Source organism: Hippopotamus amphibius, chromosome 17 (assembly GCF_030028045.1).
Source record: "Hippopotamus amphibius kiboko isolate mHipAmp2 chromosome 17, mHipAmp2.hap2, whole genome shotgun sequence".
Lineage (NCBI taxonomy): Eukaryota > Metazoa > Chordata > Mammalia > Artiodactyla > Hippopotamidae > Hippopotamus > Hippopotamus amphibius.
In genome coordinates, this window is record NC_080202.1 from 15232444 (window position 1) to 15257259 (window position 24816).

The following is a 24816-nucleotide window of genomic DNA, read 5'->3' on the forward strand; positions in this document are numbered from 1 at the left end:
ACCACTGCGCCACCTAGGAAGTCCCCCAGCTTGCTTTTTAAATTAAAAAGAAAAAAAGTCCTTTCTAGTAATGGACTTTGATGCTAACTCAGTTAAAACAGATTCAAATCATGTCCTAGAAAAATTTTGGTTGCTTGACCTTAACCACAGAATTGGTTAGCTATGGCTCTCCCTTTCGGTAGTCATTTCTCTAACTTCAGAGACTGGGTTTGTAGAACCCCACTTGTGGTTCTGAGAAGGAAGTAGCTTCTACAGAGAGAAATGAGTGAGTCTGTGTTGTGTTGTTGGAGTAGACAACACTGATGTCTAAGTCCACACAGCATTGAGCAAAGATAATCCTTTGGCAAATTAAACCCAAGCATTTATTGAGATTGCACAGTGAGAGAGAGAGCTGAAGAAATGTTTGATACAGAAACCATTTTCAGCAAGCCTGGGAGAACACTAAGACACATCTGCTGCCATAGCAGCCAGGAATGCAGCCTAGAGAGTTAAGAGAGTTTTAAGTCCAACTTTCCTCTGACCTTCCCAGCCCTGGCCTCATTTGCCTTCCATGTAGTTTAGAGAGAGTAATAGAGTAAAAGCTGACAATCTGGCATTTAGAAAGATGGGAGGAAATGTTTCCTTCTGGTTTTTTTTCTTAAGGTACATGTTAATAGTCTGTTTCAATACAGATGACTTCCAAAGGATAAATTTTGTTACTGGTAATTTTAGTGACTGCAGAGAAATTGTTAGCTCACAGGCCTCAAGTTGATTCTTTGGAGTAAAATGCAAGGCATATTTTCAAAAGACTCTGAAAGATGAGATTGTATAACTAAACACAACCTGAAAATGGAATATAGATGTTGAACTTGGTAGACAGCTTTTCTCTCAGTAACTCCCTAGTACCCAGGTATGCCCAGGACCCTGGTATATGATTTCTGTATGAAATAAGTATAGCCTCTGAAGGGTTTTTGTTTTCATTTTTTTAGCTTTCTTCAGTATTTTAGTATTTAATTTCAGCCTCAGGAGTAAACAAGTTTTAAGTAAGAAAAACAGTGCTGGGAATTGGATCTCGCCTGAGTAGTAGAGCTCATATTCTCCCTTGGTTTTCTCAAAGGGTGCGGTATATCTTGAATGTCACTCGAGAGATAGATAACTTCTTCCCAGGAGTCTTTGAGTATCACAACATCCGGGTATATGATGAAGAGGCAACGGATCTCCTGGCTTACTGGAATGACACTTACAAATTCATCTCTAAAGCAAAGTGAGTAATGGTCCCACACACACATTCTGACCCCTCTTTCTTGTGCACCACACATGGCTGGGGCCAGAAATCTGTAGATAACTGACCGATGATACTCAGGGGAAAGGAATTAAAGAAAAAAAGGAAACTGAGATTTCTTAATCCTAGGAAAAAGATGACTAGTGACTTAATACTTTTGCTTTCAGTAGATGAAGCCCCTGGAAGATGATCTCATGTTGGCTATTTGCATTGAGCACAAAATTAGAGAAAATAAACTCAAGCTGCAGCAAAAGGAATAGAAATGAGAGGAGAAAGAATTCTTAAGTTGCCAGTGGGGACATTTGAAAGTTGTAGAATAGAAATTATTCCAGACAGGTGAAACACTAGATCCTCTTCTCTGAAGACAAGGAGAGAAACACAGTGAGCTTTGGAAATCTTTTCCCATTCTTTTACTTTACTTTTATGATATTCTAAATAGTGAAATTTTTCTCTGGACCTTCTGTTGTTGTCTTCCTTTTAGTGAAATGATTCCACAGTATTAATTTAGTGTTTAGTATTAATTAGTATTAATACATCAACACTGTTTTTTGTTGTTTATTTTTTTAAGTCCCTGGGAATTTTCTTGCCGGTCCTATTTATTCCTTCAGTGGAAGAAACCATCAGTGAGCATGTTAGCCACACTGCCCCTGCAGGTGGGGCACCACTCAGATCCTCCCTGACAGATGAGAAGGACTTCTGTTTTTAAAGCCCTCCTTCAAAAATGATACCACACCTCACTTAATGACCTTCATGATCGGGAAATGCTCTTAGTTGCCATGAATTCCCATACTCCAGCATTGACCCCATTCTCTCAATCTCTCACAAGTACCTGAAAGACTGTTTTCTACTGTTGAGCTTCTTATTAAATTTTTCCCAATAATAATACCAGTCATGGCATGCTTCCTCTATGCCATGTACTTTACACATATTCTCTCCTCTATTTTCCAAAACCCAGAGAGGCATATACTGTCTTCCATCTGTACAGAGGAGGAGAGACTGCAGAGATGAGGTTCAGAGAGATTAAGTAGCAAGTGGTTGAGACAGGACTTGAACCTAAGATTGTTTCTCATTTCAGTCCATCAAGTATATAGGAATAGTCTAGTTCCTTAAGGAAAGGATACTAGAAAAGACTAGGCAGTTGTCAGGGTTACAGCCAAAGAGGCTAGAGATCAAGCCGAGGCTCCAGCCCCAATGAAGAGAAAGGCTGATTTCAGCAGGGCTGGGGTTAGAGGGAGATATGTAAGGCGCGCGTTACGTTTACTGAGAGGCATGCACTCTCTGTGTCCTGCAAGTGTAGGTCAGCGTCTGAGAGCCAGTGCCTCCTTAAGTTGCACCCTGGGCATCTGATGTGTTTCACCCTAATCAGGGCCCTGAATTCCAGACTCTGCCTACATGTGGGTGAGTTTAGGATTCCTAATGTGGTGCCAGGCTTAATCTGGACAGTCTAGCACTTAACCTGAGGGGGTAAGGTGGGCACTGAACCTGAAAGGTGAAATTAGGCTAGGCGAGAACTAACTCAAATCCTTCATTACCCGAGTTAGAAACCATGCACTGAAAAAGCCCAGTTCAGAATGAAGAAATGTTTTCATAGAAATGGATTTCATAATTGTATTTTTCTTAAGATTGTCCAAGTTTGAGCGCCTTCCGTGCCCACAGGCACAGACCTGAAATTCAATGTATTAAAGTTGTCAGAGCTTGATGGGAAAATATAGAGCACATGTCTGAACTTCCATCTGAGTCACTGTGACTTGGCTTCCCAACTGCAGTCTAAATGAAAACTCTATGGTAGCATAAGCAAAACAAACATGCCCTAGTCATTTGGGATCATCTGAGCACACAGAGAGACACACCCGCACCAACCATAGGACACTGAAGTTTTACCTTTCTTTTGAAACTGTTTCAGTTATTCCAGACCATGCTCTGCATTCCCATAGCTTATCAGGGTGGCCCTCTCACTTTGGCACTTAACCTCATGCCTCCTTGCATTGGTACTTAACCCTTTCATGTGTCTCTGTCTCCAGCAGAAGGATTATAAGCTTCTGGAAGGAAGCTTGTCTACTGAAATAGTGAGTGAATGTATAGATTTCCTCTCTCAGGCTGATGTGCATTTTTTTATTTATTATAGCCACTTGGGAAGGATTCCAGCCCATACACACCAGTGATAAGAGTAACTGTTCTTTCTTCCAGATTTTAAAACGTTGTTCCTACTTATAACTGACAGGTCTAATCAGCAGATCCATAATTTTGTTCATACATGTAGAAAATATCCAAAGGCTTACTCTGCGCCAGACACTGTGCTATTAGCAGAATTGGCATAACTGAGTAATGCCGGATCCAACGTAATAAGCTCTGGCATAAGACTGAGGTTTGTTTGTTTGTTGGTGTCATTTTATGGTAACTTTGTTTTCTTTCTTCCACCCCATTAAAACAAAACAAAGCAAAAAACCAACTGGTTATTCATTCCACCCTTCTCACTGAGAAAGCCACGTGGTGCATCACCTGGTCCCATCCAGCTCCATGGGTTACGTAGCCAGTCCCTAGACAGAACACAGGTGATAGTGTTGCGAAAAGTAATATCTAGGGCTACGTCTGAGTAAAGAGGAGAGTTAGTTTCATTTCGTTTGTGCTTTCCTCCCAGGACAGAACTCTTACTGGAACTGGAACTGGGAGCAACTCACAACATTTGGATAAATTAGATGAATCACTGCCACACCTGTAACTCAGGTGCCAGCCCTGAAACGTGCCCCTGGGGCTGAGGGGGACTGGCCTCCAGCCACACACAAAATGGGGTCCAGTCTCTAAATTGAAAATTCTCCTTCTGTGCTCTGTGACCAACTGTCATTGCAATTACCGTTTTGAATTTTAATTATCTGCTTCTCCCAGTGACTCCTACCCTTTAGGGAAAAACTGTTACTTATTTTTGCATCCCAGATCTTGCACATTGTCTTACACGTGGTAAATGCCTGGTAAATGTTTGCTGAATGAACTAAAGAGGCTTAATATTAACTTGAATATTGTTTGAGTGCACCAGAGTTGCCTCACACTTTTGATTAGAGGTTCATACAAGTGCACTAAGGTGGGGTGAATTGCATAGCAAGAAAATGGAAGGGTCAGACAGGAGACATGGACACATTTGGAACCCAGCTTTTAAAGTGTACTCACTATCATGTTTTCCTCTTTACTTCAACCCTCTAAACTAGGAAACACGGATCTAAATGCCTCGTGCACTGCAAAATGGGGGTGAGTCGCTCAGCCTCCACTGTGATTGCCTATGCGATGAAGGAGTATGGCTGGAATCTGGACCGAGCCTATGACTACGTGAAAGAAAGACGAACAGTGACCAAGCCCAACCCCAGCTTCATGAGACAGCTGGAAGAGTACCAGGGGATCTTGCTGGCAAGGTGAGTCCTTAATTGACTTTCTCAGGTTTTCCCTCCTTCATGCTCCCCAGGGCACAGTGAAATGTCCTTCTCTGCAGCTAGTTCTCATCTAATTTAAGTGTGTGATACATTTTGAAAATTGAAATCTCTATCAATCTAGTTTTTAAAAAGTAAGCACCAGCATTTAAGATTAGCATGGAAGATTAGGAATTTAAACTAAAGACATTAAGCTAAAGCACGGAAATATTATTCCCTTATTTCAGTTCTCAGGTGCAGATTGTAATAAATACTTTTCAACATCGTCTAGGGCCAGATGCAGCTGCCTCATCAAAAAGGATACTGATTGCTCCCCAGGTAGTGCTCTGCATAGCTGAAATTCTTAGACAGGTTTTGGCCCATTCTTTTTATTTATTTATTTATTTTTTGTCCACCCTGCATGGCGTGCGGGATCTTAGTTCCCCGACCAGGGATTGAACCTGCGCCCCCTGCAGTGGAAACACAGAGTCTTAACCACTGGACTGCCAGGGAGGTCCCTGGCCCATTAAAACAGGTACCTGCTGCCACTTTGGGCGTTTTGGTTTTTTTTTTTTCCCCAGTTCTTGGTTTCATTGAACCTTCTCCAGTAATTTTGGTCTGTGACAAATCTGCAGAATTGGGATATATATAACCCATATGAGGTATGAAGGTGCTTCCCAGAAATAGCTCTTGTTTTCTAAGATCTTTTAATCCAATTTTATATATATGTTTTGCAGAAATGCAGAAAATTACAAAGGGAGAAATCATTTAGAAACTCAGTACCCACAAACAGCAGTTGGCATTATCTTAACCTATGTCTCCAGATCTTACTTGTATCATATCAATGGATTTTTTTTTTTTCACAAAACCTTTCCTTCAGCCTTACCTCTTCACCCAGTATTAGGTCTTTTTTTTTTTTTTTTAACTGTAGCACTGTTTATTGAGCACTTAACTGCCATTGTTCTTTGTTTCCCCCTAGCTTTATTGAGAGATAATTGATATACAACATTGCATAAGTTTGTGTCCAAGGTATTGATTTCATACATTTACGTATTGCAAACTGATTAACACTGTAGCATTAGCTAATACCTCCATTCCCTCACATAATTACCTTTTCTTTTTTGTGGTGAGACTATCTATGTAAGATCTCTCTTAGCAACATTCAACTATATGACTCAGTATTATTAGCTATAATCATGCTGTACATTAGATCCCCAGAACACTATAATCTCATAACTGGAAGTTTGTACCCTTGGACCAACATCTCCCTATTTCCCTTGCCCCTAACCCCGCCCACCCCCTGGTAACCACCACTTTACTCTGTTTTTCTGAGTATGGCTTTTTTAGATTCCATGTGTAAGAGACACCATACAGTGTTTGTCTTTGTCTTTCTACCCAGTACTAGGTCTTGAACATCCTCCTGTATCAATAAGAACTGGCTCTTTCAACAATAATTTGGTAATTGATTATAAAATGAGTAATTTCACTACATTATTTATTATTCCTCTGGATGGTGAAAGCCACCTTCGGCTGATCTCAGGAAAAAGGTTCAGAAAGCAAGCTGAATTCAAGGATCAGTTTCCTGAGATGCCACATGCTGAAGTTCTGTGGAGTGCTATATTTTGCTTTCTTTTTCCATGTAGGCATATTCTAGTTGGTTTTGTTAGGGTGGTAAAGGCACAGCTGCCTAGAAGCAGTCAGGGCTGATGCCAGAGTTTGACTCCAGTGAGTCTCATGACTTGGTCTTGACTCGAATCTGGGCTGTGTTTCCCCTGAACGAAATGTTAAATAGCCTTCCAGCCTATCCAGGCAGAGGGACCACCCTCCCATCCCCGAAGTATTGTGAAAATGTGGCCACAGCATAGTATTATGGTTTCCACTAAAAAACCCCTCCCATTTACTCAGTACTTGGCATGATTTCATCTGAGCCATTCTCTTAGGAGGCTGGGAGGATACTGAAGTTTCCTCCACTTAAAAAGAATTTATAGATCTTTGGGGCCAGATTTTGATGACATTTTTAGGTAGATTAGATCAGAAGGTAGGACAGAGCAGTTCTTTTCGGCACAAGAAAGAGGCTTCTGAGGGTTGGATGAGACATAAATATTGTATGTTCCCAGACGCACACATGACGGATATTAGGCAGTGTCCTCACGTGACCCGTTGAAAGGAAGGATACTATGTGTCCTGCCAATTTCAGTACTTATTCTGGAATCCCAGGCTACTGCAAGCTGTTGGATTGGGTTTTTGTTTTGTTTTGGGGTTTTGTTTGCTTGTTTCGTTTTTTGTTTTGTTTTTAGTGTATGTGGTTTTCCTTAGATGTTAAAGGAATTTCAGAAAAATCTTAGATGAGGATAAGAAGGGCAGCATAAACCCACAAGTCACCCTGCCTCTTCCCTTTCCCTTTTGGTTTCATCCTGCCTTCCTGGTCTTGATTCACCGACGGGGGGCAGGGGGAGCCCTGGGGAGTGAGAAAACCACAGAATTTGAGTCAGTAGATCTGGTTTCCGTTCCTGGTTCTTCCCCTTGCTGCAACTTTGAGAAGTTAATTCACAGTTCTGATCCTCACCTAACCCCATCTATAAAATGAAAATCAAGAGACCTAGCTCACAGTTATTGTAAACATGTACTTTATGTGTGCATATTTATGCATATAATGTACATTATGTACTGTTAAGGGATATTGAGGTGTGATTCTTATCATGTTCTTCCTGTAGGGCTGCCCAGAAAACACACATGCGTGTGCTGTTCGTCTCCTCCAGCCACTGCCTCCCACCCCTCACAGACACACTGACTCCATTAGAAACTGGAGTGGAAGTGTCCTGTAATTTTCTGTATTGTGATGTTCCCTGAATTTTAAAAACTAAAATCTAGTGCTGGCGGCGGAGGGTATCACTTAGGCTGCTTTCAGCTGCAACTAATAGAATATCTCCATCAGCTGGGATCTCAGCAAGAAGCAGCACACGCAGACTAGGATTATATGAGGAAGGCTTTATAAAGAGACCATTTACAAAGTTGCAGGGTTATAGTGGAATCAAGGAACTTGTATCAGCGGAGCTGTTTGGTAATAGCTCCTGGGCCTAAACAGGGAGAGAACAGTTACTAGCACCTGGAAGGAGACTCCTGGAGAAAAGCCACCTTCAGAGAGAAGAAGCAGCCTTCAGTCAAGGGACCCAGCCAGCCAGAGTGGCCCTGTGGGGAAGGAACTAGGGGAATAGTGGCCTGACTTCACTCTTTTCCCTCCTGTCTCCTGCTGGGGCTCCCCATTAGCCAAACCCTATGGAAGTCAGAATACAAGGGGGCCAGTTGATATGGTTCATAGGTCAGCCTCCAGGGCAGAGAGCTAATTGGAAGGGCTGAAGTGTGGACCTGCAGGAGCCAACACCCAGCTATAGGTCGTTTGAAAAGTTGGACGATTTACCATCTCTTGTAGCAAGAAGCACCAAAGTAGACTCTGTAGTGACTGGGGGATGTAATCAGGGACTTTGGTACTCTCATCTTCCTGCTCTACTTTCCTTTCTAACTTCCTTAGTTAATGGCTTGGTCCTTGAATTTGCCTCATGATTGCCAGGTATCTGCCACATTTCTGGGCATCTACGTGTAAATTCCATGGTATCTGGCTGAAAGAATGGGCATTTCAATTAGAGGGGAAGACCCTTCCCAGAAGCTCCCCAGTAGACTACCACTGACCCACCCCACCCCCCACAGGACCATTGACCAGGACTGGGTTATGTTCCTAAAACTCATCACTGGCTAGGAAAATAGAATTTCCTGGACTGGTTAAAACAAATTCACATTCACCCTCTGATGCTAGGGAAGTGCCACATTCCTTGAACTTATGGGACAGTGAACACTCAAACCAAATCAGGCCTCTGCCAGTGAGGAAAAAGAGTGGGAGGGCCTCCTGGGTATATAGCTCTTAGAGTCTGCAGTCTATGATGTGCTGTCAAGAAACAGCACTTGGGATTTCCCTGGCAGCCCGGTGGTTAAGACTCCGTGTTTCCACTGCAGGGGGCGTGGGTTTGATCCCTGGTCAGGGAACTAAGTTCCTGCATGCCACACAGTGGCACAGCCAAAAGAAAAAAGAGAGAGAGAGAAATGGCACTTGTAGGCTGCCTGCCAAGCTGTCTGCCAAGTAGATTGGGCCTCGCAGACTCTTGCCCAGCCCTAGAGTATTGCTCCAGGGTCTGTCTGCTTAGCATAGCAAAGAAGGAGAAGCCCCCGATTCCTGTGACTGTCTGAAACTGTATCGAGCCTTGCAGCTTTCACCAAGAGAGGAAAGTCCTTGGGAAAACCCCACTCATTGTATTTGCAAAGAAATTCCATTTCCTCTCCAGGTGCTTAGATATCCTATATTTCATATCTTCTCCCAGGAAGCACGTGGTGGTTTTCCCAAAGAGACAGAGCCCTGACCCTAGCATTGTCAAGCCCCATTGGTTGTCCAGAGCGGCACTGGGTGCTTAACTTGAGGTGACAGGCCTCTGTTTGAGGGTATTAGCTTGGTACTTTGACCTCTTGGTAGGAGAGAAGTTTAACAAAGTGATGCTAGGCCCCTGTAGTGATTTATGAATTGGTTACAGTCTGTTAATCAGAATGTGAGAGTGTGGACCAAACAGTGACAGCCCCTCTGAGATACAGGGGACTTTTTGCATCTTTTAGTATGTCTTTAAGCCTGAGCAAGGCTAATATTTAATATTCTCCTTTAGACCTAAAAGTGAGGGTATCGTAAAGGCACTGATACTGTTCATATCTAATTTTATTTTTTCAGTTTTTATAGTTAGGGGATGGGAGTGAGGTGGGGGGGCGGGGTGTGTTTTGAAACCCTCCATTAAACTGCCAGCAACCCTGTTTGTTATTCTGGACTCTGGTCGTTTAAGTATCTGGCGGATTTATGTTCCATTAGACAAGTTCAGATTTCATGCATCTGCAAGCTGGACCATGTGTCTGAGATATTAGGTTCCAGTGTATAAGGGGCAAGGAAGAAACACTGGGTGGTGGCCAGGGAGAGTTCGTGACACATGTCCTCCTAGATATTAGTTTTAATTCTTTGAACGTCCCTGTCACCAGGGGCAGAGGAGACAGAGCTGTCTTTTACCCTGGCTTTGCGGGTGGAGACATTGAAGTCCAGTTAGTTGGTACACAGTGGTCAGCCAGCAGGAGGGAACCTGAGAATGAGAGGACGTGGATTCCTGGCCAGGTGACAGCCAATCACAAGTAAGGTTTAAAGGACTTTCTTAATAGCTTTTCAGTGAAATAATCTTAAAGCATTTAGGACCACGCATAGCACAGCAAATGCTCAGTTGACACTTTTTCTCTTCCTTCTCCTCTTCTCTACAGGCTGCCTAATGCCCTAAGAAGTAACCATAAATAGTCTAATTTCACTACAACTGATACTCAGTTTTCAGCAGTATTTTCCTCTAATTTCCTCAGAGTTGGTACTTTACCAAACATATAACAGTAAGAAAGAAAGTGGAGGGAAGAGAATGGGATATCATATGCATCTTGTCATTTAGATTTCCTTCTTGCTCATTTACTAAGTAAAAGGCCAAATTCTTACCCAGAATGGCCCAGTCATCTCATGTGTGTCAGTGTGTTTATGTGAATCCAAATTCAGGTCAGAGGCCACTCAAGGGGGAAAAGAACCTGAGACTTGCTTACATCATTCAGGCCACAAAGCAACCCTGAAGTTCTTTCTGGCAACTTATTTACTTACTGCCTACCTGGAATAGGTTCAAGGGAGTCAGCTGAATATAAACATTAACAGTTTAAAATAACAAATATGATCTGATGTCTGCACCAGTGATGGAGCATTAGAATAAACTGGCTTGGCGAAGAGCTTCATTGGGAGACAGTTTGGTGTTATCAAGGAGAACTGATGGTGCACACGTGCCTCATGACCCACCTCGTCCCCTCCTATATGCAACACCTTTGAGAAACCAAAGGGTGCACCAGGCACAAGAATGTCCAACAGCTAAAACTGCTTATCAACAGGGCAGATAAATAATAAATTGTGGCATATTCTCTACACTCTATGAGATTACAGCTACACACATTGATGAATCTTAAAAACGTTAGGCAAAAAAAGTTGTAGAAGAATACACACAGTGAGATTTCATTTATGTAAAATTCAAAACATGCAAACTGAGTTATATATTGTTAGAACAAAACATGCGATGATACAAGAAGGAAAAGGGAGGGAATGATGAGCACAAAATTCAGGTCACTGGTTACTGACCCCTGCGCTGGGAGGAGAGGGGGATATCAGGAAGGGCCACATGGAATAGCAGTGCTTCAGAGGCCATGGTAATGAGTAACTTGACTATGTCAGAGAGCCGCCTACTACTCTCCCTGCAGGTCCTATGCAGAAATTAAAAAGACAGCAGAATCAGACTTATTCTTGGATTGGGATTTTTCTTTCTCCTTTACAAGAGGTGTCAGTTTAATTCCAGAGCCCTGACCCAATATTTTGTGATGATTATCTTCCCCAGGAAGAGAAGAAAATCCCTGCTGGGTAAAAACAGCTGTGACGTCAGCCACTTCCTCTGAAACCTGCACTGTTGGTGCCTATTAGCATCACATCAGTCTCTCCTTCCCTCTCAGTTGATTAGTGATTTACAGGCAGTTTATTTTAAAACATACTTTGGAGGGTTTTTGGGATCATGAAAGAATCCCATTTGCCTGTTGTCTGATGAGATAAACTTCCCTTTATTATTAGGGTGAGAACAGCTTCTCCCTGAAATACCTTCCAAGTGATTTGCATCACAGGAGTTGTCCTGCCCGTGGTGGCTGAGAGGACTTGGTGCAGATTTGAACATTCTCATGATAGGTTAGGGATAGAAATTGGAGAGCAAGTCATATTTAGGTCAGGAAACAAGCTGTCTAGATTAAAAAGGAAGAAACTTTAAAGGGAAGCACATTGGCATCCGTTGGTCACAAAGTACGGTTTAGGCCCCACCTATCCAACCAGTCAGCTTGCCCCTCCCCACAGCCACTCACTCGTTTGGGATGTGTGATATGCTGTCTCCTCCTAGGGGTGGCTGGAGTTCGTGCAGCTTGGAAAGGGGGAAAAACCCCACCTTACACCCAGCTGATTGATTATAGCTTGTCTTCATAAACAAATTGACCTGCTCCCTACCCGGAAGAGCACGCTTCTGCTGGGCAGGGCTGAGTTAGAGAGAGCCCCACCCAAGCAGCAGACAGGCAGGGGAGCTGAGAGCAGGTGCAGAGTTCAGAACAAACAGGGGTTCACATTAGTGCAGGCGCATGACTCGGCAGAGATTCACAGGCAGCCGAGGCAGGTATGGCCCTGAGCCCAGGGCAAGTTGTTTTGGGCTGTTTCCCATTCCACCCTGTGGTGAGGTAACTCTTCATCAGCTTGTAAGTCACGGAAACTGCACCCCCAAATGCCACATTTAGCGACCTGTGCCCTGGTCAGGTGATCCTGCCCAGCCCTAGGGCCACCTTTCTCTTTTTCATTGGAGCTTTGGGAGCTGTGCTTCCTTGTTCGAGTGTGGTTTGAAATGAGATCTCGTCAGACCTTCTCTCCATGAAATCAGCCAAAGGATGGATGTGTGCGTGTAGTCTGTTTGGCCCGTCTCCTTTCCAGGGGTCACTGTAGCTTGATGGTTTTTACCCAGAGTTCCTTATGAAAGGGCCTATATTTTATGCATATCCTTTCCATTCTGTTACCAACCCTTTTCTCCAGATTTACTAGCTTCATCTTTGCTTGCCTTTTTTGGTTTCTTTTTTTTTTTTTTTGTCATGCTGCATGGTTTGCGGGGTCTTAGTTCCCCAACCAGGGATTGAACCCCAGGGGCCATGGCAGTGAAAGCACCAAGTCCTAGCCACTGGACCGCCAGGGAACTCCCTCATCTTTGCTTTCTAATTTAAGAAAGACTACCAGCCTCCTCACATTTCCAAATCAGTGATTAAGCCTATATCAGCTCTTTATCCCAATTTTGAGAACTTAAAATGTGCTCCAATAGATTATTTCTCTTTGTATTAATTGGATCCTGTTTTGTTTTAGTTTTTCCCCCAGTTATTAATATTAATCATGCTCATTTTTTTAATTCAAAAATTATAGACAGGGGCTTCCTAGGTGGCGCAGTGGTTAAGAATCCGCCTGCCAATGCAGAGGTCACGGGTTCGATCCCAGCTCCAGGAAGATCCCACATGCCACGGAGCAACTAAGCCCGTGTGCCAAAAAAATAAATAAATAAATAAATAAAAATATGGAAAAAAAAATTATAGACATACTCCAAAAATTAAAGCCCTCCCCAAAAGTGGAAGCCCTGCCTTCCTTGGAAGAAACACTGTTACCGATCCGGTGATGTTCCTGCAGATAGTTTCCTATACTTATTCTAACATGGGAACGGACTATTCCAAGTACATTCAGCATGCTTTCCACTTAATAGTATACCTTGGACGTCATCCCACTAAAATACCTGACTGTTTTTAATAGCCTCATATAAGTGTATAGACTGCAATTTAAATAAAATTTTTTTGATGTTGCAGTGTTACAGTAAACATCCTTATATGTATAGTTTTGTGCACTTATGAAGTAGTATTTCTCCAAGTAAAAATTTTAAAGGGAGAGTTGCTGTTTAAAAGGTTAAATTTTGAGAGCTATTGCCAGATTTTATTCTTTAAAATTCTCCAGTTCACACTCCTACCAACTATGTATTATGAGAGGGCTAGTTTGGCCAAACTATCATCAACACTGGCTGTTAACAACTATCTTAGCTCTTACAAGTCTGATAGTAAAAAATCAGATCTCATATTCATTTGTTTTTGTTGTTGTTTTGCTTTGTTTTTGTTGTTTGCTATTGGTGAAATTGAGCCTCTTTTCAACTGTTGATTGCCTACTTTCATTGGGCATTAAAAGAGCATCTTGCAGGTTAAGGTTTATCTGGGGTCGGTTTCCTGGGAGGGAATCAGTTGTTTTCACAAAGAGTAAGGTGTTTCCTGTGTGTGTCCTCCACAGCAAACAGCGGCATAATAAGCTCTGGAGGTCGCACTCAGATAGCGACCTCTCAGACCACCATGAACCCATCTGCAAACCAGGACTAGAACTCAACAAGAAGGAGATCACAACCTCAGCAGACCAGATTGCCGAGGTAAAGACCATGGAGAGTCACGCACCCATACCTCCCGTCTTCTTGGAACATGTCATCCCACAAGATGAAAATCAGAAAGGCCTGTGTACCAAAGAAAGAATGATCTGCTTGGAGTTTACTTCTCGGGAATTTCATGCCGGACAGATTGAAGATGAGTTAAACCTAAATGACATCAACGGATGCTCATCGGGGTGTTGTCTCAAAGAATCAAAATTCCCTCTTGACAACTGCCATGCATCCAAAGCCTTAATCCAACCTGGACAGGACCCAGAAATGGCCAACAAGTTCCCAGACTTAACAGTGGAAGATCTGGAGACAGACGCACTGAAAGCAGACATGAATGTCCACTTACTGCCCATGGAAGAATTGACATCCCGCCTGAAAGATCTCCCCATGTCCCCTGATCCGGAGTCACCGAGCCCCCAAACCAGTTGCCAGGCTGAAGTCTCAGATTTCAGTACAGATCGCATTGACTTTTTTAGCGCACTAGAGAAGTTTGTAGAGCTTTCCCAAGAAACCCGGTCCCGATCTTTTTCTCACTCAAGGATGGAGGAACTGGGTGGAGGAAGGAGTGAGAGCTGTCGACTGTCAGTGGTGGAAGTAACCCCTTCTGAAGCGACAGCTGATGACCAGAGAAGCAGCTCTCTGAGTAATACTCCACATGCATCTGAAGAATCTTCAATAGATGAGGAACAGTCAAAGGTAAAAATTGTCTTTATAGTTCTGTGCCTAATGAAGTTCTCTTTAAAGACAAAATATATGGGACTCTGCTGTGTTCACTCTATTTTTGATGTTGCTGAAGATTTAAGAAGGTGATATGAAAGAGACAGTCTGGCTAAGACTTTCCCTGAAAACTTAGGGTTTAAATATTTTTCTACATCAGTTTTGCCTTTCGAGGAATTTCTCTCTCCAGGCTTTTGGTGTCATTGGAAGCACTGCTGAGAGGGGATAAGGGAAGAAGGGATTAGCCCAAACAAATGTCCTGCCTGAACAAGGAGAGGGCCCCTCTGGACCTCTGCAGTTCAGATCAAATCTCACCAACAGTGAGATGCCAGGGACTCAGGTGCTGCCTGAGTGAGACCTATGTCTCTCTGAGAGGATGGGTCTGTTTGGGAAATTCTTTCTGCCTCAGAAAATTCAGAGACTAGACGTGTTAATAGTTGTTGGAGTAACAACTGATTCCCATGCTGAGTTCTTGCTGCCAACAGTGTCTCTGAGTTGTCCCTCATCTCAAGCCCTGTGGTATTTGACAGTTGAGAGATGGTTTGGGGAAATGATTTGAGAGCAGACAGACTCCCAAGATTCTTCTCACTGGTATATGAGTTCTTATGAGCCATCTCAGACAGAATTACGATATAACATCAACTCTAAGGCACACTTATTCTCATTTTGACTTTTGAAATCGGGTTGCATCTTAAAAACAATGGTATCTTAGACCAGTAGAATGCAGTAATTGGGAAGTAAATGGTGACAGATTTACTCTAACATAAATGACGTCATTTAATGATTTCAGTGGAGCAGACTAGATTCTTGACATCTCATGATGTCTGTCTATTTATATTTACCACCTTGTTTAGTCCTCATCTGTTCTCTCTCTTCTTAACTACCCCAGGGCAGTTGTTGCCTCTGCTTCTGTCTTCTCGTCTCCCCAAAAGCTATCCCTCTATTCCGTTTCTCGCAGGAAAATCAGAATGTCTGAACTCTCCTTTGGACGAACGGATGTAGTGGCTCTGATAGAAATAGCTTTTGTGCAAAGTTCTGGTCATATGAGCACTCTCTCCGCAGCCCATGCACACGCTGGGCCCGCTGTGGCTTCTCTCCCAGCCTTGGCAAGTTTGCCTCTGCCTGATGTCCCAGCAGATTTCTCCCAGAGGCATAACTGACCTTGTCAGTTTGTACTAGCTCTGACTCTTTTTGAAGGAGAAAGACCAGAAGAATTCCTAGGGAAATACTGTACTTTGAAGGTTTATAAAAATGTTAACAAAGTGGATTGATGATTATAATGATGTTGCTTTAAGAGACGTCCGAGGGCCATTTCTAAATTTTGAGATTCTTATTTTTTTTACAGTAGGACTTGACTTTGCACTGGCCGGTTTTCTTTTGCCTTGTTCTAAATCCAACTGGGAATTTGTAACTGGTGGAACAGTAAAATGTCAAAATCGCAGTTTCTGAGTTTGCTCAGGCATGTGACTGCATAAGCCAAGGAAGGAGCCGTGTGAAGCATAGGAATTGTGCAGTCAGATACAGAGTGCCCTCGTGTGCTGCGATGCGGCTGCTGGGAGAAGCAGTGGGCAGATGTGGGTGAAAGCTGGCAAGACAGAGGACAGAAGAGAGCAGGGATTCTCCAAATCAGATGTCCATCTTCCTCCAACACTGGGCATCTTTAAGGAGGCCACTGAGCCCTTCAGTGGAGCTCTTCCCTTGAACCAGGTTAGGACCAAACTGGCAGTTGATAGGCTAGAGAGAAAAGGTTTCATTTACCCCAGTACGGCCTAAATCCTGAAGGCTCATGGTCTTAGGAAAATAAGGATTATAGGAGCATCCAAGGCTACTTGCTATTTACTTTTGGAGCAAGATATTGGATTAGAGTCCTATTTTAGTAAACAGGGCAAAAGTTTAGTAGACAGTGACACAACCTATGACTAATTTTGTATCTCCGCCTTGGATGAATCCGGTTTTTTCTTGTACGACAAAACAGAGTGCAATCCCAGGCAGAGAACAGTCCCAGGAACTCCATGATTTGTGTCCTCAGAGAGCCAGGAGGTTCTCCTGGATCAGAGGATTAATAAGCAAAAAATCTGGCATTTTCAATTAGATTACAGTTTGCCATAACCATTGCACTGTTTTCTCTTCTTAGGCAATCTCAGAACTGGTCAGCCCAGACATCTTCATGCAGGCTCACTCAGAAAACGCAATTTCAGTCAAAGAAATCGTCACTGAGATTGAATCCATTAGTCAAGGAGTTGGACAGATTCAAGTGAAAGGCGACATTCTGTCCAACCCTTGCCACACACCAAAGAAGCACATCGTCCATGAGCTGCCCCTTGAGAGGGCCCAAGCCACGGAGAACAAACTTGGAAATCTGGAGCAGAGTGAAGGGTCCTGCACAGCCCAGCCTGAAGTAGCCAAAGACTCAGGGAAGTGGGACCCAGAGGCGTGTCCAGTGGCACACTCATCCACCACAGAGTTGGAAGAAGAAGAACCAGCTGAGGGGGAACCAGAGTTCTGGGGCCCAGGGATGCCCCCAGGTGCCAAGTGGTACCCCGGGTCCGTGAGGCGAGCCACCTTGGAGTTTGAGGAGCGCTTGCGGCAGGAGCAAGAGCACCACGGTGCTGCCGCTGCTTGTACCCCATTGTCTGCTCGCAAGAGTTCCAGGAGTGACGCTTCTGTGGCAGACCTGGCAGCAAAAGGGAAGAGTGATGAAGTCACCCGAGCACATTCACTTGTCCCCCAGGAACCAGAGATGAGCAAGGGCAAAGGGACATGCAGTGGGTCTGAGGCTGGCTCCCTGCCCCGTTCTGAGCAGCATGCCATCGTTCCAGCACCCGAGCTGCTGGAACCTCACCTGTTGCCCGCTCCTCGGAAGTGCCCAGAGTCAGGTCCCAGAACACAGCAGGAAGGAATTGTGAAGGAGCAGAGGACTGCAGTCTCATGCCAGGGACCTGAGACACCAGCAGTCCCTCTTCCCCTTCCAAAGAAGATGGAAATCATTGAATATACTCACATGGTCAAGTCACCTGATCACAGGCCAGAGGGGGAAACAGCCACCAGTGAAGAGAGTGGGGAGCAGGGACTGAGGAAAGTGAAAGTGGAGGAGTCCGTCACGGTCCTCTGTGCACTGGACGAAAATCTGAATCGGATGCTGAGCCCTGACCAGGCTTCTCTGCACCCCGAAGCGCTACCTCTGCCTCATTCTTCCTCCCCGCAGCACGAGCACGGCAGGCCTGTCGACCCGACCCCTACCCTGAGGAGCCCAGAAGATGGGGGCGGCAGCCTAGCAGCTGCCCTGGAAACAGCAGTGCCTCCTGTCAGTCACACAACCCACGACCCTGGTGCCAGCTTGGATTACCTGCAGGCCCAGATGGTGATTCACCTGGAAGGCTTCACAGAGCAAAGCAGCACCACAGACAGTGAGCCCTCTGCAGAGCAGGGCGGCTGGGAAGGAAGTCAGGAGGGCCCCCTCCTCAGGGGCAGCAAAGTGCCATATCAGGGCTCCCAGTTAAGTATCGAAGACCTGCATCTAATGAGCAAGCTTGGTGACCGTGTTGGGGAGCAACAAGAAAAACTGGACCTGTCACCTGTAGCCTGTCAGCTCCCACACAGCTCTAGTGGTGACAGTATACAGGGTCTTCGTCACAGCCCCAGTGTGGTGAAGGAACACGCTAAAGAAATTGAGTCCCAAGCAATTTCCCAGGTAGGGCTCCCCAAACCATCCCAAATGAGGCGTTCAGCTTCCCTCGCCAAGTTAGGTTATTTGGACCTCTGTAAAGACTGTTTACCAGAGAGGGAGCCAGTCTGCTCTGAGTCCCCTCATCTCAAACTGCTTCAGCCCTTCATCAGAATGGACTCAGGCATGGAGGCCCAGGAGCCCCCAGAAAACCCAGATGCTCCCCAGAACCTAGAGCCCACCAGGTATTTCATAGAGCAACTCAAAACAGCAGAGTGTATTGCGCAGAGCAGGCCCGTGGAGAGGCCCCTTGTACAGTATGCCAAAGAATTTGGTTCCGGTCAGCAGTGTTTGCTCCCCAGGGCAGGACCTGAATTGACTAGTTCTGAAGGAGGCCTTCCTTTGGTACAGACCCAGGGACTGCAGGGTGCAGGCCCAGCTCCAGGGCTGGCTGTGGTGCCCCGTCAGCAGCACGGCAGAACTCACCCCCTTAGGAGACTGAAAAAAGCAAATGATAAAAAACGGACAACCAACCCCTTCTATAATACCATGTGATTCTGAGCCTATACATGTGACTTTCTAAAAGAAATGTTTGTAAAAGGGGCAGGTGTAATATGTAAGGAACATGCACTTTATTGGTTAATTTTATAATATTTTGGTCATTTTACTGTTCCTGGCGCATGCAGGGTTTGGTTTTTTTCCTGTGTGTGTGTGTGTATGTGAGAGAGAGAGAGAGTTTGATTTGGACGGCAAGACCATTTTATTTTTTATTTTTGGAAAATTCAAACCTCAAAAAATACTCATTTTCAAAGAACACCTTTATCAAAGGCAAATTGCTGTTTTTCAATCAGCTGCCACCTGCTCCTTATTTTGCCCTCTGAGGAAAGGCATGCTTGCTTGATTGAGGAAGGAAGCAGATGGGCAGGGTGGGGATGAAGCTGGAAATTGGAAATGCTGCCCCAGGCCTGTGTGATGATGGTTCAGTCTCCAGACCTGACGCATGGGATTCACGGAAGGGGGCAGCCTGACGTCAGCGTGCTCAGCGTGCGCGCAGCCTTGGGCCCCAGCCCCAGCCCCTTGGGGTTCCCGAAATGGGCAGGTTCTGCTTTGCTTTCAAAGAGGGTCTTCCAGCATTCATTTCTTCTGGTCTCCAGAGTGTATCGTTACAGAAAGGTATGATAAAGGCTGGCTTTGTAAACTCATCAAGCAAATACTTTTTTTACCCCAAGCAAATAATGTTATTAAATTTAAAATGAACTCCAAATGAAATCCTAGAGGTCCTCTGTAGAGGAACGTGGAAGAGGAGGAGGAGGTGAAATTGGGGGTGGAGAGGCCACCCCTGCCCAGTATCTTCCAGGTGGATGGGCTCCACACAGGTAGTCATCCTACCCTCCCCATCTTCCCCACCTCACCCCTGGAATGTGCTCTGCAGCATCCTCCCAGCTAAACACAATAGGAACAAGTTTGAAAAACAGCAATTGAAAGTCAGTGTGTTCTTGTAAAATGAATACATATGTAGGGTTTTAACCCTTTTGTTACTTGAATAATTCTGTGGGCCTTCTGAGTTTAATGGCCATATTTTTTCCATTTTCCTCCCTCATGCTGTTTCTCCCAGTGCTGCCTGTTTTTTTTTAATTTCGTAGATATTTGAATTGTTACATTACATATGTATAACCTCCATTGAATGCAAAGTTTTTAATATTATCACTGTTAACACTTGACATAAGTTTTTTTTTTTTTCCTTTTCCTGGAAGATTTGTCATTTCTCTAGTTTATACACAGTATTTATGTACATAATGTTGTCACTTTCTTACATTGTTTTGTTGTTAATGTTGTAGGGTCTTTTTGATTTATCCATTTTAAGGAGTAAAGAAGCAACTGGAAAACATACAGACACCACAGAAATAAAACTGATGGGTGTTGGTAGGAACCTGCAGAGTATATATTGAGGGTGGTTTTGTGTAAATGGAGACTTATAATCACCAGCTCCTGCCAAATTATGCGTTAGTAACTTCCTCCTCAGATCTAAAGGTTCCCATTAGGTCACAGTTTGACTGAAGGCTGATTTCTCTTTGAGGCTGAAATCCCAGGACGTTGTTCGCCAGTAGCTGAACCAGAGCCAGGGAGTATGAGTGTTACCGCTGCCCAGGGTGGAAGCTCCTAATGGATTAGGCTGAAGGGCTGCAGGGAGGCCTCCCGCCAGGCGCCTTTCATGACTGCACTTAGGATGCTGTTGCTTTGCTGCTATTATGGAGGTCCTTAACACAGGAGCACCTGCTATAAACAAGCCTATTTCAGCTTCTTACAGAAAACATATTTAGCCTGGAATGGAACACCCTCTGCAGCTCATCAAAACTGAAGTGGTTTGCAAATTTGCTTCCTGTTTGCTTTGGTTGATGTCCACATTGCTGAGAGATTGACCGAGCACAGACCTGAGATTTAGGTTTTGGTTTCATCACAGCACTGAGAGGAAAAGACAGATGCACAGACTCTCAAGGTGATGTCGGAAGCCAGAATTCAGTGAGGAGAGGTAGTAGGGTGACCCAAAGGAGAGAGCAAAGGCGGACTGAAGCCACTCGTAGGTGCTCAAGAGGAGCTGTGAATCCAGTTGCCGTGTGGAGGCAGTAGTTGGGTCTGACATCACTGCCAGGAGGCAGGTTGGACAGAAACCTCCTGCTCTAAGTGTTTTTATGGTGTAGTAATGATACGTACCTGTGCTGTCCCTAAATAGTTTCCTTCAATATTCAAATGTATCATCCACACAGTGACTTCTGGATATGTAATGTGTTGTAAAGTGTTTTGCTAGGTGGCATGTTCCAGTGTGAGGAGGCTTGCAAGACAGGGTTATGAATTTCCAGGGCTCGTCCATCTAAACTGCCCTGTCTTGTTGAGGCAGTTCCATCACCAGTATGATGGGGAAAGGACAGGAAATTGTGGCAGGGGTGAGAAGAGGAGACTTTGCGTGGAGGTTAAGAGAGTAGTGTGCACTCAGTTAATCCCTTGAGATGGTGACGTCCCTCATATTAAGAAGTGCACGCGGGATCGACAGCATTGCACTGTTCTCTCTTCTCCCCGCCACTGCGTTTAATGTTCACTCTCACTGCATTAAAGAACAGCAAAGATGGGGGGGGACCCTCAAATGCTATGAAGAAAAACAAAAACTTCTTTTTTTTAAGAGTAGAGAAAACGGTCTTGCTCTGCCTTTTTTTTTAATAATTATATTTTTTTTATCATTTAATTTATCTGCCTAAGTAAACATTCTCTACACAGGGTCTGTAATTCAGCCATGCCATGGGGTTTTGCCAGCCCTCAGACTCCCACAACTGAGTGTTCTTGTGCTATTTACATAGCTGAGCGCTGTCCAGGGGAAGTACATAATTGCCTGTAAAGAACTTTCCAAACTTTATTCTCTTCAAACTGTTGGATAATCTTGGGTGGCTTGTTTCCCTTTTCTGTTCTTGGAAAACCCAGACCCGAAACAGCAGGTGTGGTAGACTGACAGAGATGAGTAGGAAAAGTTTCGACCTCTCGCTCAGTGCCTCTCTCTACCTTTATTTTGAAAACCACCATAGTCTGACTCAAAATTATTCTGGAGGGGTGTGTGTGTGTGTGTGTGTGTGTGAGAAAAAGTAGCATTTTGGTGGGTGGGGTCAAAGTCCCAGGAGCACACAGATTTTGAGCTATAATCTGGATGGTTACCTGGTCAGTAGAAAGGAGAGAAACCCCTGTTTTGATTTTAGAACCACTTAGGAGTGGTGTGTGCTATAGCAGACACAGTACCATAGTAATCCTCATCTCTCCTCATTTCGGTTGCCTTTCAGATTCCGAATGTTTGGGATCATTCCTAACATCTTAGCCTCTTCAGGCTCTTTATCTAGCATTTTCCTGGTTCTGTACCTTTATCCCAACCAGTGTTTCCTTTTCTTATTTTGGGAACTTCCAAGAGCCCCAAGGACAGCCTGAGGATAACAGCCCAGCCTCTGAGGTCCCCTCCTGCTGAAGGGTCCCAGAGAGATGCTGTTGGATAGACCTGAAGCTTCTGAGACATAGCAGCTCACAGAAAGCTTCACTTGTTCCATCTGAGGGTTTCAGTTCTGAAGTGATCTAGCCGTGTCTGGTAAAGATGTTTTTGTGGGAGTTGTTTCTCTCTCTCTCTCTTTTTAAGGAAAGAAAGCATTATGCAAAAAGGGTCACTTTCAAGGGCATTTAAAAATTTTTAAATAAAGCCATTCTTTGGCTTTTTTGAACAACTGTCTGTGGATACTTTGTTTACATTGTGAGTATTAAAATGTGCATCATCTTGACGGCCACTCAGTTTCCTCCTCCTCCAGGCACCCAGCCCTGGCCATCCTGTGAGTCCTCACAGAGCAAGGCCATTATGGTCAGCCCTCATGGGTAAGTGGGGAAAACCTGGAGCTGACTTCCATCTGTGTCTTGCACTCCCATCAAACACTCTGTATGGAAATATTCGTCCTTTCCTCAGTGATGGTGTGTCTTATAGTGATGGTTGTAATGGTGAATGGCTAGTGTCGTTTTTAATTTTGTTTTGCTTTTTGATGGTAGATGAGATGAAATTTTAGCTCTTTCACCACCAATCCAACTTAAAAGCATCTTGGATTTGTTTTCCCTTCCAAACTAAAAGATTAAGGCATGTATTAGGTATAAATGTATTTGCTGCCTCAACTCATCTGACGGCTATATTAGGAAAAAGCCTGCCTGCCACCTAAACAGGAAGCTGCACACTCCTAACCCTTCTCCAGGGCTTGGGGTCCCTTGATGCCATGGAGAGCTCTTGCAAGGTGCTTCTGTACTTCTCCAGCCTGGAAGTGGAGGGTGACTGGGCCTGACTCCTGCTATGAAAAGAGAACCAGCCTCATGTTCTCAGTGCCCCAGAGATCTGGGACAGGATTTCTAAACTGGAATCATCCCTCATTGGCTTGAAGATGCCCCAAGGGGTATATGACTAGTGCTGTCATCTGTGTCCTCACAGCAACACTGGTGGCAGCATCCTGTACACACATGGAGAGCTAATCCCCAGGGCTTAACTCGAGCTGATGACCCAGTCTGGAAGCTGGGTAACCGGCCCGGAAATGTTTCCCAGTCAGTAAGAACACAGGGAATTGTTTGGTGTTTTATCTTTTATTGGAATTTGGTTTGCTTGGCATAGCTTAAGGTGCCTTTTCTTTTTTTCTTTCTACTTTATTTTGTAGGACTTGTTCTAAATGTAGAAAACAAGTCCAAAAGACTCTCCCACTGACTGTTACCTTTGCCCCAGGCCACCCCAAACTTTTATGCTCACATTTTATTAAATAAAGCAGGTGCTCCCTGGAATCTCTGGGACCTTTTTGAGGCATTTGAAGCAGAATATAAAGAGTGGTCTCATCTCCTTCCTTAATCTTCCTGGTGGTTGGGATGTTCCACTTGTATCATAGATTTTTTTATTACTGATGTGCTCTGCTGTTTTTAAATGTGAACTTGTGCGCAGATGTGCAGATTCAATGTTCTTGTTACAGATTGAATAAATTTTTATTTTGAAGACGAAATGTGTACTTGATCAAGTACAACAAAAGGGGGGGTGCTGAGAAGGTGGGGGGAATTGGAAGAGAACTCTGATGGTATACATGACACAATTCTCATTGACTGGTCTCCCTCCCTTATGAGATGCATGAGCTCTGGGCAAAGATAAAACTTGCTCCCTCTCATAAAATAAAGACTGGATGGGAAATGGGATCACTAAAGATTATTTCAGACAGTGCAGCTCCAATCAAGTGACCATGCTGGGAACTTGCCTGGTCAAAGAGGCCCTTGCCAAAGCCACCACCTGAATGTTAGGAGAATAAATAAGCAAAGGGACCAAAATTCCTCCACCATCTGTGGTACAAAGTGTCTGCTCTGGGGCAGCTGCTGTGACCTGTCCCTGCAGAGACTGGATTTCTTGGGTAGGTGACTTCTCTGGACATTAATGAGAGAGAGTTCACAAGCTTTCAGCACAAGGCAACTCAGCTCACTGAAGGGTTTCTAGAAACGGCATGGCTTTCCAAAGAAGTAAAAGCTTTAACTCTCTCTCACCATTAGAAGAGAAGCACTTGATGTCGATAGAGGAAGAGAGATACAGCCCAAGAGCAGTTCTCTTCAAACAGGTTGGGGTGGGTGGGGTGGGGAGGGGGAGATTCCCTGGCGGTCCAGTGGTTAGTACTCTGTGCTTTCACTGCCAAGGGCATGGGTTCAATCCCTGGTCGGGGAACTAAGATCCCACAAGCCACGCAGCACAGACAAAAAACAAAGAAACAAAAAACACAGACTGGGGGGGGGGGGGGGTTCTCCATTTCTCCTATCCCTCCACAGACCCATCATGAGATATTTAGTGGTGCCTTTCATCACATATAAAGCAGCCCTGCTATCCAGGAAAAGCTAAGTTTCCAGAGAAAACACTGCCTTGAACTAAAATTCAGTGAGTCTGCTTCATTCTGAATCGTCCATATCAAATGGGATGGGCACACCACTGGTCTCTGGCTGGAGTGCCAGAGTGCATGATGGTGAAGGCAAAGTCATTTCACAAAATATCCTAGGGGTGCCTGGAATCCCCGACCCTGATCAGTCATGACTTTCCAGTCAAAGCAAGTGAACCAAAACACGTCTAAGTTGCCAGGCCACCTCTTC

The 24816-nt window shown here is 44.4% G+C and overlaps 1 protein-coding gene across 10 annotated transcripts in view; it reads left to right on the plus strand.

Moving 5' to 3' along the window:
- The window catches only part of SSH2 (slingshot protein phosphatase 2), a 226038-nt gene extending 202347 nt beyond the window's left edge, over positions 1-23691 (plus strand). For all 10 annotated transcript variants that reach the window (XM_057716369.1, XM_057716361.1, XM_057716363.1 and 7 more), the window contains 4 exons: positions 1097-1243; positions 4462-4662; positions 13637-14471; positions 16627-23691. In XM_057716369.1, coding sequence (XP_057572352.1) covers positions 1097-1243; positions 4462-4662; positions 13637-14471; positions 16627-18711 — 3268 coding nt within the window. In that variant the 3' untranslated portion in view covers positions 18712-23691. The remainder of the gene's footprint in view (positions 1-1096; positions 1244-4461; positions 4663-13636; positions 14472-16626) is intronic.
- Positions 23692-24816: the final 1125 nt, after the last annotated feature.